General features: G+C 42.5%; 1 protein-coding gene across 1 annotated transcript in view; it reads right to left on the reverse strand.

Moving 5' to 3' along the window:
• Positions 1-14,986, reverse strand: part of LOC122814218 (pleckstrin homology domain interacting protein) — a 2,625,611-nt gene that overhangs the window by 689,523 nt on the left and 1,921,102 nt on the right. The window contains 1 exon segment of the mRNA XM_044086823.1: positions 8,595-8,706. Coding sequence (XP_043942758.1) covers positions 8,595-8,706 — 112 coding nt within the window.

A 14,986-nucleotide genomic window follows, 5' to 3' on the forward strand; every position in this document is an offset into this window, starting at 1 on the left:
GCTGTGGTGAGGGTCTGTGCAGTGTGTGGTCCATCAGCACTGCATGTGTGTCTTGTAGCCTGTCTGGTACGTGACCTAGTGCACGGCTGCACTTCCCTGTCTCTTTGGGATACTAAGGAAGGCTTCCCTGTCTAGCTTCTATTTGTGAAAGACACTTTGTCCACAGAGTTTTGCTGGCAAAGAAAGCAGGCTGCTTGCAGGTGTTATGCTGATATCTACAGCAAGAACTAAAACCCTTGAATATAGTCTCTAGACAGGGTAAGAATAAAATAAGCGATCTCTCATTGCACATCAATGCAAGGCTGTCCCATGAGTATCTGAATGATCCTAGCCTCAGAAATAATTAGAAAGCTTGGACTGCACTGTGGAAAGCCATTATTTTCTTTAAGTTTATGTGCTTTCTCCTAAATGTTTGTACCGTCCATTCTCTACTTTAAAGTGAAGTATGTACACACACTCCCCTAAGGCATACTGTAAATCATCTGTTAGCTTTGGATCTGGTCCTTGGTAAGTAAAATAAGACCCTGGGTTGCAGTGCTCATCACTTGAGCTGCACCACTTAAGATCCTCTTTTAAGAGGGAAAAAGTAGAGAGTTTATGAACCAAGGAGTGGAAAAAGTACAGTTGTGTACACTTACCATAAATGTAGATGTTCGAATTTATTCACTGTTGCAGTCATTACATTTGGGTAATCTGCTGGCAGGTTGCCCTCAGTTGGTCTAAATTCCAAAGTCTTGGGTCCTGCGTCAGTTGCTGTCTCCTCTTCCATGACGTCAGGTTGTCAGGGGTATAAAACATGCAGCCGACTCCATTTTCTTTAGTTTTTCTTGCCCCCGATGTCAGGTGCCCCCAAAAAGGTAGCAATATTTTATATATCTATATCTATCTATATATATATATATATATATATATATATATATATATATATATATATGTGTGTGTATATATATATATATATATATATATATATATATATATATATATATATATATATATATATATATATATATATATATATATATATATACATGCATCAATATAAACTTTACTTTCATCTACAAGCAAATACATCACATAGGTTGTAGAAGATAGAGAAGGAAAGATAAAATGTCGAATGACAGGGGGATGGCGGGAGGGTAACCTGGACTGCAACAGTGAATACACTCGAACATCTACATTTATGGTAAGTGTACACAACTGTACTATGTTCTTCGTGTTTCACTGTTGCAGTCATTACATTTGGGTAGAATCCCAAAGCTATGGTTGGAAGGCTGAAGCTAAACAGCATTAGGTGTGGCTATAAGGCCCTGCAGCACTGCAGTGGCAAAGCCTGCCCTGGACTTGGAGTAGAGAGGCAAATGGAAATGCTTTGTAAAGGCGTGAACAGAACTGCAAGTAGCAGCCTCTAGAATATCTTTGGTTGGTACTCCTCTGAGAAAGGCTGCTGAAAGTAGCTGCAGCTCTGGTGGAATGAGACCTAATGTCCTTGGGCACAGGTTTACCATGGTGTAAGTAGCAGAAACGGATGCAATGACTTATCCAGTTTGAAATTGTCTGCTTTGAGATGGCCTTTCCTTCTGATCCTGCAGCATATGACACTAGTAATTGCTCAGTTTTTCTTAGAGCTTTTGTCCTGCTCAAGTAGAATCTTAGCTGTCTGTGTACGTCCAAGGAATGCAGAATTCTCTCCCCTTTGTTCTGCGGATTGATAAAAAGTTGGCAGATGAATTGTTTGGCTAAGAGCCACACTGGAAACCACCTTAGGCATAAAGGTAGGATTTATCCTCAGAGACACCCTGTCTGGGTAAAATATGATAAAAGGCTCTACAGCTATGAGGGCCTGTAGCTCTGAAACTCTTCTCGCTGAAGTAATTGCTAGTAGCAGGGCTGTCTTCCATGATGAGAACTTTATATCAGCGGTAGCGGCTGGTTCAAATGGAGGCAGGGTGAGCTTTTCCAACACATAATTGAGGTCCCATGCAGGTAATGGTGATCTTCTAGGAGGCCTTAGGTTTGTGGCTCCTCTAAGATACTGCTTTAGTAAAAGGATGAGAAAAGATTGGTGGCTCTGTATTGTAATGAGCCGAAATGGCCGAGGCATGGACTTTGATGAGAAAGATAGGCCTTTGTCAAGCATCTCAGTTAAATATTGTAATATCTGAGGAATATGTGGTTCTGCTGTATCAGTTCCTTGTGCTCGATTCCAAGCACAGAATCTCTTCCATTTGTCAGCATAAGATTTTCTAGTACTAGGCCTTCTGGCTTCCAAAATGACATCCATCACAGCTTTACTGAGAGGTGTTGTTCGTATAATTACATGATTAGCCATGCTGCCAGGTTCAGAGCCTGTAGTTGACTGCACAGGATCTGACTGTTTTGCTGGGACAGTAGTTGTGGTCTTTGAGGCAAGGTCCAAGCTGGGTATTGAGATAAGTTCTTTAGGATTGGGTACCAGAATTGGCGGGGCAAGTCCGGGGCAATTAATACCTTTGGCTTCTCTTGCTTGACTTTTAGGAGGACCTTGGGTAGAAGAGGCAGAGGAGGGAAGGCATAAACTGACAGGTTTTTCCAACTGAAGGATAGGGCATCCACTTTCCATGCTTGTCTGTGATAAGTCCTTGTGCAGAATCTTTTCAATTGATAATTTTGAGGAGAGGCAAATAGATCTATGTCTGGGCTCTCCCCATTTCTCTGTTATCATGCTGAATACTTGTGGATTTAGTTTCCACTCATGAGGATCCACAAGGTTTCTGCTTAAATCGTCTGCCAGTGTGTTCTGTTTTCCTAGCAGGAATTGAGCTTGAAGATTTATTTGGTAGGTCAAAGCTGTGTCCCACAGTGCCATGGCTAATCTGCAAAGGGGGTATGAGTGTGTGCCCCTTGCTTGTTTATATACCACATGACTGTGGTGTTGTCCGTCTTTATCAGTAGTTGTCCTAGATGAAGTAAGTCCTTGAAGGCTGTTAGGGCATTTTGAACAGCTAGCATCTCTTTCTGGTTGATATGTAGATGCATTTGATTTGGTGCCCATATGACCTGAGTGCATCTTCCTGCCATGTGGGCCCCCCAGGCATAATCTGATGCGTCTGTTGTTAAGGTTTGGCGGGCAGGAGGTAGAGTGAAGGGCTGTCCCGTGTTTTGGTGACAGGCCTTTGCCCACCATAGAAACTCCTGTTGCAGGCAGGGATGAGAGAAATCATTGTTTCCAGACTGTGTGAATGTTGACTCCATAAACTTTTTAGGTACCATTGCAGTTTCCTCATATGCAGTCTTGCATATGGAGTTAGTACGATGCAGGATGCCATGAAGCCCAGAGCCTGCAGAATATGTCTTGCAGAAGACTGGGTTTTTGTTGCCATCAGTTTGAAGTAAGTAGTCAGTTGCCTTTGTCTGGCGTGAGGTAAGCCATCTGGGCAGTTGTATGCAAGCTTGCACCCAGGAATGTTATCTTTTGAGAGGGTACCAGTTGTGATTTCTTTTAGTTTATTGTGTACCCTAGGCATGCTAGAAGCATTTTCACAAACACCAGGTGTTGTAGAAGAGTGTCTTTGTTCTCTGCTTGAATGAGATAGTCGTCCAAGTAAGGATATATTTGAATACTACTTTGTCTGCAAAATGCAATTACTGGTGCCAGGCACTTTGGCTTGGGCAGTGCAGAGAATTGGTAATGCATTAAGCCAGCCTTGAATCTGAGGAATCTTCTGCACGACTGTCTTATTGAGACATGCAGGTATGCCTCTTTTAAGTCTAAAAGCCACCAGTCAAGCATTCTTGCCCAGCATGGGCAGAAGCTGTTGTAAGGTGAGCATTTTGAATTTTGGAATGTCCAGGTGTGTGTTCAAAATCGATAAATTCAGTACTGGCTGCCAGGCCTTGTCCTTTCTGGGTACCAAGGACAATCTTGAGTAAAAACCTTGTCCTTTTTCCTGTGCTGGTACTGTCTGAATGGCCCCCATATCCATGAGGGATGTAACCTGCTCCTGTGCCTCTGCCCATTGTTTTTTTGGCAGGTCTGGCCAACCACTTGTCATTGGCAGAGTGTGGAAATGGAATCTGTATCCCTGTGATATGATGTTCAGTACCCACTTGTCCTGGGTTATTAATTGCCAATTTTTTGCAAAAAGTGCTAATTTTCCCCCTATGGGTGCTGCCAACAGATAAGTGCTTGGTGTAGGCAGAGGGAAGTCATTGGGATTGCTTTCTGTAGATTTGCGCTTCATCTCCCCCAAATTTGGAGGTGGATGCGCTCCATTGCTTTGACCTGTATGAGTCTTGCGCCTGGTACCTGGAACCCTTAGGGCGTCTGGATTTGCCCCTTTGAGCTCTGTCTGACACAGGAAAGGACCAATTTTTGTAGGCTAGTGTCTACTGAATCTAGGTGGCTGCTCTTGTAAGAAATCTTTAACAGTTTGCATAGGCTTAGCTTTGTCTTCCATTTTCTTTAAAACCTCTTCTGCCTTAATACCAAACAGAATCATGCTGTAAAGGTGCATCTAGCAATTTAGCTTTAACATGATCAGGCAAATTTTGTTCCTTTAACCAGGCATGCCTCCTAATCACAGATCCAGTAACTGTGGCCCTGCAGGAGGCCTCTAAAGAATCAGAACCACATTGCAAAGTATGCTTTCCAACTTGTTCAGCTGCATGCAATAATTCCTGCAATTCCTTATTTTCTGCACATTCTGAAATCAACATCATTTTCTGTTTCAGCAATCTCATAACATGTTGTTGGTACTTAAGCATATGAAATTGACAGTTTAAGGCCCTAATTGCCAAGGTTGCAGATGTATAAACCTTGTTTCCCCATCTGTCCAGCACCCTTGAATCTCTGTTGGAGGGGGTAGGGTTTTTTGCTGTTGAGGCCTTAACTCCCTTTGGACCCTGTGAAATAGTTTCAGGATCAGCAGCAGGGTTTCTAAATAAAAATTTATGAGAGTCAGGGACCCTGTAATACCGGTCAGGCTTACTGGGAGCCGGAGGTAGAGAGTCAGGGGTCAGGTTTGACTCCGAAAAAACATCATCTACAATGTCTAATATACGGGGAATGGCTAAAGACTTGTGCTGAGGGAGGAGGAGGAAATCCCTGAGCCTCTTTTTTGATTCTGAGAAGTCTTAACTCTCCCAGTGAAAATGCTCCCTCAAAGTATGCAAGGTTTCTCCAAATGAATAATCCTCAGGAGGAGATGCAGACAGAATAGACTCCTCAGCATCAGAATCCTCATAAGGAGGTAAAGATAATTCCTGATCAGAAGAGTAATCAGAAGAAATAGAAACCTGATCTGAAGAGTTATAGTCAGTGTCTTGCCTAGGCCTCTTATCTGGAGGGGGATGGGTACCCCTGATCAAAGTAATAAGGTCTTCAGCTATTTTGATCATCTGCTTTTTAGGCATAGAGGCCTGTGCATGTGGCTCAGGCGTCATTTTTTAAGGTGTCTTTGCCTTTGGTTTTGCAGCTTTCGTCGGTTTGATATAAAAATGTTGAGGTCTGAATACACCTCAGAAGCCGGTGCCTGCGCAGTGGCTCCGGACCCATCCAAGGGTGACACATCCGTCGGCAAAATACCTTGAGTATCTTGTGGCATGCCGGACTCCACATGGGTGTTGGTAGAGGCCTGTGACTCTAAGGTAGCGGGTATCAGGGGCTGCGAAAGCGCCTCACTGAGTACTAGCGACTGGCTTAGGAGAAGCTTTGTCGTCAGTTTTGGATCTCGACTGCCTTTCTCTACCCTTTTCTTTGCGGTTTTTTTATGTACTCTGGTAGTCGGATTGCTATCCAACGACATCTCTGGGTAGTTGTATCTGTTTCCAAAATAATTAGATGCAAAAATATACCGACGCTTAATAGTGCGTTGGTTAAATCTAGCACAAAACCGACAGTCAGGCACATTGTGATCAGGGCCTAGGCAAGGAATACAGTATAAATGGAATTCCTTATGAGGTATTTGCTTCCCACAAGTAATACAATTATTAACTTTTTCTGACATCGGTAAAAAGCAAGAAAAAAGTTTCCCCAACGGGGTACTTAGCTTTATTGAAGACTTCGGTTCTGAATATTTCAGTAGTCGGCCGACCGGCACTTGCGAAATGCTTCTCCTTCAGGCACCGCGCGGCAAGAAAGACTAAAGAAAATGGCGTCGACTGCATGTTTTATACCCCTGACGTCATGGAAGAGGAGACAGGAACTGACGCAGGACCTAAGACTTTGGAATTCAGGCCGACTGAGGGCAACCTACCAGCAAATTACCCAAATGTAATGACTACAACAATGAAACACGAAAAACATCAACTAGAAATAAATATCTCAGTGGGAGAATTGTATCTCAAGAGATAGACACTCTAGGTTCTGATGCCTAGGACAGCACCCAGATATACTACTTGCTTGGGAAAGCTTCAGGCTGCATTTCTGCCAAGAACACCTATCGCAGCTTAGAGGGCTAAAGTTTACGGCAAAGGACTAGCAGTTAATGGGTGGAGACCAATGATACTAGAGGTGCGTGCATATAATTTGCATATTGAAAAAATGGGCAGACAGTGGATAGAAAACTGAAAGGCTTTGGTAGCGGTGAGTAGCTGTTACATCAGGCAACAACTCTGCAGTAGAAGGAAGCAGTAACAGCACAAATATATTGTGTTCAACGCTGGAAGTACCTAGGCACATCCTTTCCCATATCTTCTGAATGCCACACAAACACAATAAAGGAACTACATAAAAAAATATCTGTGCCCTACACAGAGTTAGCTGCAATCTACTTCATGAATCCTGAAAAAAAGCGAAATCTCATCTTCTACCCACAGCTATCTCATTGAATCACAGCCATGGGAAAATCTAAAGAAAGACATGTCAAATACAGTAGCATCTACCCAAATCAGAAAAGATGAACTTATTGCCATCAAAGCACCCGTTCACATTACTGAAAAACCCTGAATAACCATAACTCTAAGTTTTACAAAAAAAGCCTGTCCTGACTCTGCCCCTAGGCAAACATAGTACATCCTAAAACATGGCTTAAGATCAACTAAATTAGCCATACCTTCTTCCAAACACTGTAAAGCCTAACTTACAAATGCTCAGACTGTGTCATCATTTAACCACCTTATAGGATTACACTTATAGGGTGGCTGTATATACAATCACTTAGGTCTGTATCAACATTGTGTGGAACCTCCTCTATAAAAACCTTAACATGTACAAATACAAAGAGCAAATATCTAAACAAGACTACCTGTTATGACTACCTGCATACATAATTACCTGCACGTTATTACACATATCTTCTCAGCTGCTATATTATCTAAGACTTTAAGACTACTAACACTTAATCTTTTCTATTTATATACTTATATACTATTTAGGGCTTTTCTCCGTTTTGTGCCATCTGAAAATAGGAAAATTCTTTGCAAGGTTAACCCAGTCAACAAAACGCAGTCCACTGAATCTCCACTAGTCGCAACAAAACAGATGGCACAGTGGTGCAGCTGTAGCACTGTCGCTTCACAGCAAGAAGTTCTCTGGTTCCATTCTCGGCTGTAGTGCTTTCTGTGTGGAGTCTGCATTTCCTCCCTGTGTGATTCCTCCGGGTGCTCCGGTTTCCTCCCACATTACAAAGCCATACAGAGTTTCTCCCTAGGCTTCTGCTGAAAACTGGCTTCATTCCAAGTCGGACTTTCCCAGTTAACAAATGTTAAATAATTAAATAAAAAGGTTAAGTACCACTGTGCAAAGGAAAAAAAATGTTTTTTGAGGCTTTTTTATTAAACACTAATCCCACAACACCAATACAGACCTTCATCTTTGTATACGCCATCTCTGAGATCACCGAACCTTGAGGTAAGGGTAAAAATCTTCACCATCACCACAGTTCAGTAATGCCCACTTAACATGATCAATATTCTGAGTGAGCTGGGAATCAACCACTTTAAACAGATGAATCAAGACTCAAAAATATAGGTTCATAGGTGTGTACTAGGCTAATGGCCCTGGAACCTTTACAAACCTAGCCCATAGGATTACCCTGGCATCGTGCCACCCAACCTTAGTTCCTAGTGCCTCTGTCGAGTAGAGCCACTGGAGTGATTCCCAGGGTGAATTTTCTATTTCCCATCCACTCAAGATCTCTCTTGAAGAGGGCCAGTGAGGTACTCTGCTTGACATGTACGGGAGGTCTATTCCATAGCATGGGCAGTATCTGGGTTATGAACCTGTCCCTCTAGCATGTTCTGTTGATTGTGGTAATGAGGTTGAGGTCCTCTGGAGAATGTGGTGCGGAGGAATTGTGGTTTCTTTAGATGTAGAATATCTAACACAGCTGGGTCAGACATGGCTTGGTAAGTCAAGCAGAGATCGCAACAATCCTACTCCTGCTTTATGAGATATGCCCCCAGCACCTTTTAGACAATTCTAGGTGAGCTCTTGCTATAGGCAGATGAAAACAATTATGTGGAAGGGCGAAGATTAGAATGTTGATGTATATTCTATGCAACAGCAGCACACAATTACGTACATCTCAAAATATATCTCACCATAAGGAAGCAATTGTTTAAAGAACTTAATATTATATGCAATGACTTCAACAATCCCTCAAAAAAATACTGACCAGACGTTGTAGCACTGAAACAAACTATCAGGGTACTGGGAAGTTAAAGGTTCCTGGCTTTCGATTGTACCAAACCACCACGCATCATCAATGACTGTTCTGAAACGATCGCCTAGGGGGGGAAAAAAAACATGATATGTTGCTGTTCCCACTCATTTTATAGTGGGCTACAAACTGATGACATATACATATTAATGTTTAAAAGAATATTAGTAGCAAGTAACAAGAAAAGGAAAGTTATGCAGTAGCCTAATTTAAAATTACGTACTTACCATAACAATAGAGCCGTAATAACTGCATCCATCTTCAGTATACTGCATGTAATATCATATGCTGCAGGCATTAGGACTGCTTGAAGCCAAAAGCTTTCAGGTTGCCAGCCCCCCCCCCCCCCCCCCCCCCCACCAAAGTCCCATCAATGTTCCTCCTTTCTGTAAGTTTCCAGGTTTTCTGTGACACATGGATATGTGCCTAGATGGTCTGGAGTGAATAAGGTTAACCCCCACAAAGGAGGAGGAAAAGAATGAAAACAGAAATACTAACTACTCAAAGGACAGTAAGGGAAAGTTCTGAGCCATCCTTGAATTTATGACTGATACAGTGAACAGCACAAAGTACAGTTGTATCATCAACTTATTGTAAAATATGCTCACATGTAGTCACTACCGGAGCCCATTTTGGCATCCTTCATCCCCTATGAGGAGGCATTCAGGACTGAAGTGTGGGTTACTGGTTATTCCCTATACCACTTATTCCTAATCCTTGCTGCATCAGCTGTCTTTCCTTCTAAGCTAATAAAGTAAAAAACAGTGCCGGAAAACGTTGAAACTCCGTCCAAGCAGTTTATTCACAAAATGGTTAAAACAGACCAAATTGAAGACACGAAAATCTATTGTTAACGCTTTTAAAACCACAAAACAACATGCGTTTTCGTCCTTGTGTATAGGACTTCATCAGACAATACTTTAAATAATTCCTACCTTTTTATACTAATTGAAGTCAATCTACTTATGTAAATTGTCCATTAACCTTACTTGATTATTTCAAAACATCCTATCACAATAGAGAAACTCATGAATATTAATGCCTAACAGGGAAATGTAAAAAATCCATCTAATACATGAATTGCTTGCTCCCATTTACTCTTGTCATCATTTATCTTAAAAAATACATATAATTATAAATAAATTACATAAATATATATTCAACTGATTAATCTTACACATATTAATAAATAAGAATATAAATATTTAAAAATTTAAAAAATATTTTTTAAAAACAACTAAGCTGCTTTATGAGCCCTGTCCAAAAATGGTATTCAGAGATTTAGAGGCCTATCCATTGGACATAATCTTTCACAATTTGGTTTCCCTCCCAGGTGAGGATCCTAGCTGTCAATGTCTGGCTAATCCCTTCAGTAGGGGCAAGAAACCCAATCATGCACCCTCCTTTACACTGCAAAGAGCAGATGTCTGTGAGGCGCGAGACAAAGGCTGACACAGGAAGAAGGGGAATAACTCAAACTCTGCTGTGTAGTAGTACTTTGCCTGTGACAAAGATCCCAAAAGCTAACGACTGTAACAGTAACTTACACAAAACACCAACTAATACCTGCAACAAGACCATGAGATACCACAGAACAAAATCAAAGAACATACTAAGAAAAGTTAGAAGCACTTGCATAGTGACTGATAAAGAAGGCAAATGATGCCTATCGACAAATGCTGAACCTCTTCCATTTAAAAAAGTAAGTCTGTTAGGAGAAAAGCTTCCTGCCCAACTCATTTCCCTGTACCCAAGATGAAAGATTTCAGCATCACCACTTCTAACATTAGGAACATGAGGGGGTGGGGGGAGTTAACATACCAAATGTTCAGGGACTTCTTTAATATAGTCCGAGTCTGAAACCATGTCACTCTTAGTTTGACAAACTATAGCAAGGCTAACTTTTGATGTTACTCCATGAATATTGTTATTAGACAAAGGATAAAGCAGAAAGGAGGAAAAGGGTAAAGGAAAGCAAAGTTGTGTTAAGTAAACTTAGCATAACAGCAGATGTCTGAATGATCATTGCTGCAGTAGCTTTACCTATGTGGGGTTATATCTTGCCAAAGATGTAACAGCTGGACAGCTTACAAAGCTTCAGGGCACCTTCCATGCGCACGAAATGTCAAGTAGTTTGAGCTGAGCTGAATATAAGAAAATTTTGGGAGTGAAGCCCTTCAGAAATTTCCTGCTAGTGGAGACAGGGAGGCTGAAGCCCTTAAAGGTCAGTTCTAGAAAGAGCAAAAAATAATCACATCCTGGCATCAACACACCAAAAACAAGAAGGATGGAGGGAAGGAGTGGATACTGCAGCAGTGATCATTCAAACATCATCTGTGATATGTTTACTTACTCTAATGTACTTTGTCCTTCATATTGAGCACTGCTGCATTAGCCTTGGCTATGTGGGTAGAGTATTCTAGCTTACTATATTTGGGAGGTGGAAGGAAAAGAATCCAGGAGCCCCTAGAGAATGGTTTTAACAAAGCCTGATACAGACCTAGAGAAGGAAGCAAGTTTACAGTGTTTTGTAAAAGCGTGTACAGAGGACAAAGTTGCAGCTTTTAGAATACTTCTAGAATCCAACCTTTTCCAAAGAGCCATGAATGAAGCCAAGGACCTGGTACAGTGGGCTTTGACCTTACCTACAAATTGTTTTGCTGTGCTGAGTATAAGAAAAGGTAACAGCCTTAGGCAACCATTTGGAAATGGTCTGATTTGACACAAGTTGCCCCTTCTTACCTTCATGAAAAATTAACAACTGATCCAAAGATCTGAAAGACTTAGTTCTGCTCAGACAGTATCAGAGGTCTCTGTGGACATTCAAAGTATGGAGTACCTTTTCTCCCTGGTTCAGGAAAGAAAACAGCAGATGGATAATTTAGCTTAAAGTAAGCTAGATATCAGGTAAAAAAGAAGCATAGTTATCAAAGGAACCCTGTCCCTGTGGAAAATGAGATAGGGTTGATTCACTGTAAGAGCTTGCAACTTGGATGCCCTTCTTGCAGAGGTCAGAGCAATCAGTAAAACCATCTTCCATGTTAAGAATTTCAAGTCACCCAGGTTAGCTGGTTCAAATGGAGTAAGTATTAACTTCTAACACAAAATTAAGATCCCAAGGAGGTGCCACGGGTTTTCCCATAGACCTATTATGCAAAACCGCTTTCAAAAATGTTTTGGCATGACAATGTACTGAAAGAGTAGATCTATGAGCAGACAAGCTGAAAAGGCTGACAAATGAACCTTGACAGAGAAGTAATAAAGACCATAGGTTCATACTAGGCTATCTGCCCTAGGGCATTTATAAGCCTAGCCAGAGTGTGTTTGGCTTTCGCCACCCATTTTAAATTAATTTTTCTATGCCCTTTTTCGAGGTTAGTATACTGTGCCTCTAACAGTGACACAGAAGTGATACCCGAGGTAAACCTACGATCTCCCATCCACTCATCAAGATTCCTCTTGGAGAGTCAATGAGGGACTCTGCCTAACCTGGACTGGGATTTTATTCCAGAGTGAAGGGAGCCTCTGGGTTATGAATCTGTCCCTCCAGCATGTCCTATTTATTTCAGTGCTGAGGTTCAAGTCTCTCGAGCGCGTAGCTCGATGGGATTTGGATTTTCTGAGGTGCAGCATGTCCATTAATTCCGGGTTGGACATGGCTTTATACGTCAGGCACAGATCGCCTCTGACCAGGCGGTATGCCACTGAGTAGAGATGGAGTTTCTTTAACCGGCAGCATATGGCATCTGTTTGAGCCCTATGATCCTCTTGGTGAGGTACTTTTGGGGTCTTTCCAGTTGCTGCAGGTGTCTGGTAAGGTACATCCCGAAGGGCATTGTACTCAATTATGGGCCTGATGAGGGATGAGTAAAGAGGCACGATGACATCCCCTGATCTAGATGTGAATCCCTTCATGATTAGGTGGGCTATATAAAATGTTTTTCTAACCACTTTGGCCACGTGGTTGTCAAATGAGAGATTGCTATCAACTTGGGTCCCCAGGTCCCTAATTACTTCTTCTGTACTTAATGGATTACCACCTATGTGGTAATTTGTGGGCACTTTGTTTCTGCCAAAAGGGATGACTATACACTTTTGGCGTTAGCTTGAGGCCATGGCTCTGGCACCAGTTGTCTGTTTCTATGAGGCCCTTTTGGAGGATGCTTGTGTCGGCTGGAGAGTCGATTATGGCGCCCAGTTTGCAGTCATCTGCGAACTTAGTCAGCCACAGTCCTTCCGTGTTGGCCTGTACTTCCGAGAAATATATACCGAACAAGAGAGGTCCCAGGACTGAGCCTTGTGGGACGCCACTTGTAACTGGTTTGGAGTCTGACATGGCTCCAGCAATTCTAACCATGTGGGTTCTGTCCTTGAGCCAGTTTGCAACCCATCTAGTGACATAGCGGTTTATATTTAAGCTGGTGAGCTCATCTATAATGCCTGAGTGGGGTATTGTATCGAAGGCTTTTGCAAGGTCCAGGTAGGCTGTGTGGACCACCTTCCCCTCGTCAATGGCCTTGGTGACTGTTTCAAAGAAATCGACCAGGTTTAAGAGGCAGGATCTGCCCTTAACAAAGCCGAACTGGGTAGGATCCAGTGTCTGTAGGTCCCCAATATCTTTATTTATGAGGTCCATGATGATCCTTTCCATAGCTTTGCAGACTAAGCTAGTCAGGCTTATGGGGCGATAGTTTCCAGGATCCGTTGAGGCACCACCTTTGTGGAGAGGGACCACTGTTGCTGTACGCCACTCTTTGGGTACATATCCTGTAGTAAGGCTAAGATTGAACAGTAGTTTTATGTTTGGGTTTAGCTCTTCTTGGAGTTCATGTAGGACGCAGCCCGGGACACAGTCTGGTCCCATTGATGCTGTGTTTTTTGCTTTGGAGAGGGCAGCTCTTACCTGAGCATCTGAGATGTCAGGGGGGCAGTACTCTGCTGGGATAAATATTTGCCCTTTTGGTGGGGAGGGGGGGGGGTTTGCGCTGAACCTGTCAGCTAGGATGTTGGCAATGTCTGTGGGTTCGGTGTATTTTTTGGCATTTTGGACTAATTCTGAGCATGTCTGGGAATTACCACCCAGGTTCCTAACATAACTAAAGAAAGCCTTGTGATTATCCTTAGTGTCCTGTGCAATTTTTCTCTCGAAGTTGGCCTTAGACGATTTTATGAGTGCCCGTAGTTTTTTGCTAATACTGATCAGAGATGCCTTCCCTTTTTGGGATTTTGCCCTACCATGTAGTAGCTTCCTCCTTCTATTGTATAGTTTGTTTATGGCTGGGGTCCACCAGACAGGACGTCTGCCTTTGGAGGATTGGGTCTTGGTTTTATTTGGGATTGCATGATCCATGCATTCCTGAAGGTGTTCATAGAATGCGTTTATAAAGGATTCTGCGGTCTGGGCCGTATTTTCCACAGGCCGAGGGCTTTGAAGGATTCCACCTCGGTTTTGAGGAGTGTGAAATTTGCTTTAGAGAAGTTTTTCACTGTGGTTTTCAGGGCAGGGGGTGGAGTCGGGATGTGAATATCCAGTGAGATTAGTTTATGGTCTGATCTTACCAGTGAGGGATACACTTCTGGTCTGGAGCATAGAGTCCCCATGTTGGTGATGATCAGGTCCAGTATGTTTTCCCCTCTTGTGGGAGTGGTAACAAGTTGTTCCATAGCATTTGTGTTTATAAATTCTAGGAACCTTTGGGCTAGGGTGTTGGAGCTAGAGTAATGCTCCCAGTCTATGTTTGGGTAGTTGAAGTCGCCCAATATAGGATAGTAACTCTCAAATATTGTAAACCACAGAACAATTAGCCCTGAATGGGTACTGGTTATGTTGTTCACATCAACTAGAGAACCTTTTACATTTGCTGATATATGTTTCCATGAGTACCTGCTACAAGTCTTCAGTAAACAGGTACCTAAAAAGAATCAAGTCTTTATCATCCAGGCAGTCAAGTGAAGTTGACTGGTGTCACAGTTCATCAAACAATCCTGTTCTTGTAACAGTAGATCCAGTCTGTGAAGAAGCTTGTGTTAATTGCCCCTGGCCATTTCCGAAAAAGGGAGAACCACAGCTGCCTGGGCCAGAAGGAAGTCACCACAACAACCTTCAAGAATTCACTTTGAATCTTCAGAAGGTACCTGGAAAAGCATACAGGAACATTCCTGCCCGAGGAAAATAAATCTGTCTTCCAGGCCCTTCTTGCATGGAGTTTTGGAATATAATCTTGCCAGCTGATTGTTGAGAGGAGGCAAAGTAGTCTACTGCAGGAACTCCCCCCATCTTGGAGAACCCCTGAATCTAGTTTTCATTCACGAGGGTCTGCCTTGTCCTGCTGAGCTTGTTTGGCTAG

The sequence above is a fragment of the Protopterus annectens genome, chromosome 1.part1 (genome assembly GCF_019279795.1).
Source record: "Protopterus annectens isolate FY-2018-M chromosome 1.part1, PAN1.0, whole genome shotgun sequence".
In the NCBI taxonomy this organism is placed as follows: Eukaryota; Metazoa; Chordata; order Ceratodontiformes; family Protopteridae; genus Protopterus; species Protopterus annectens.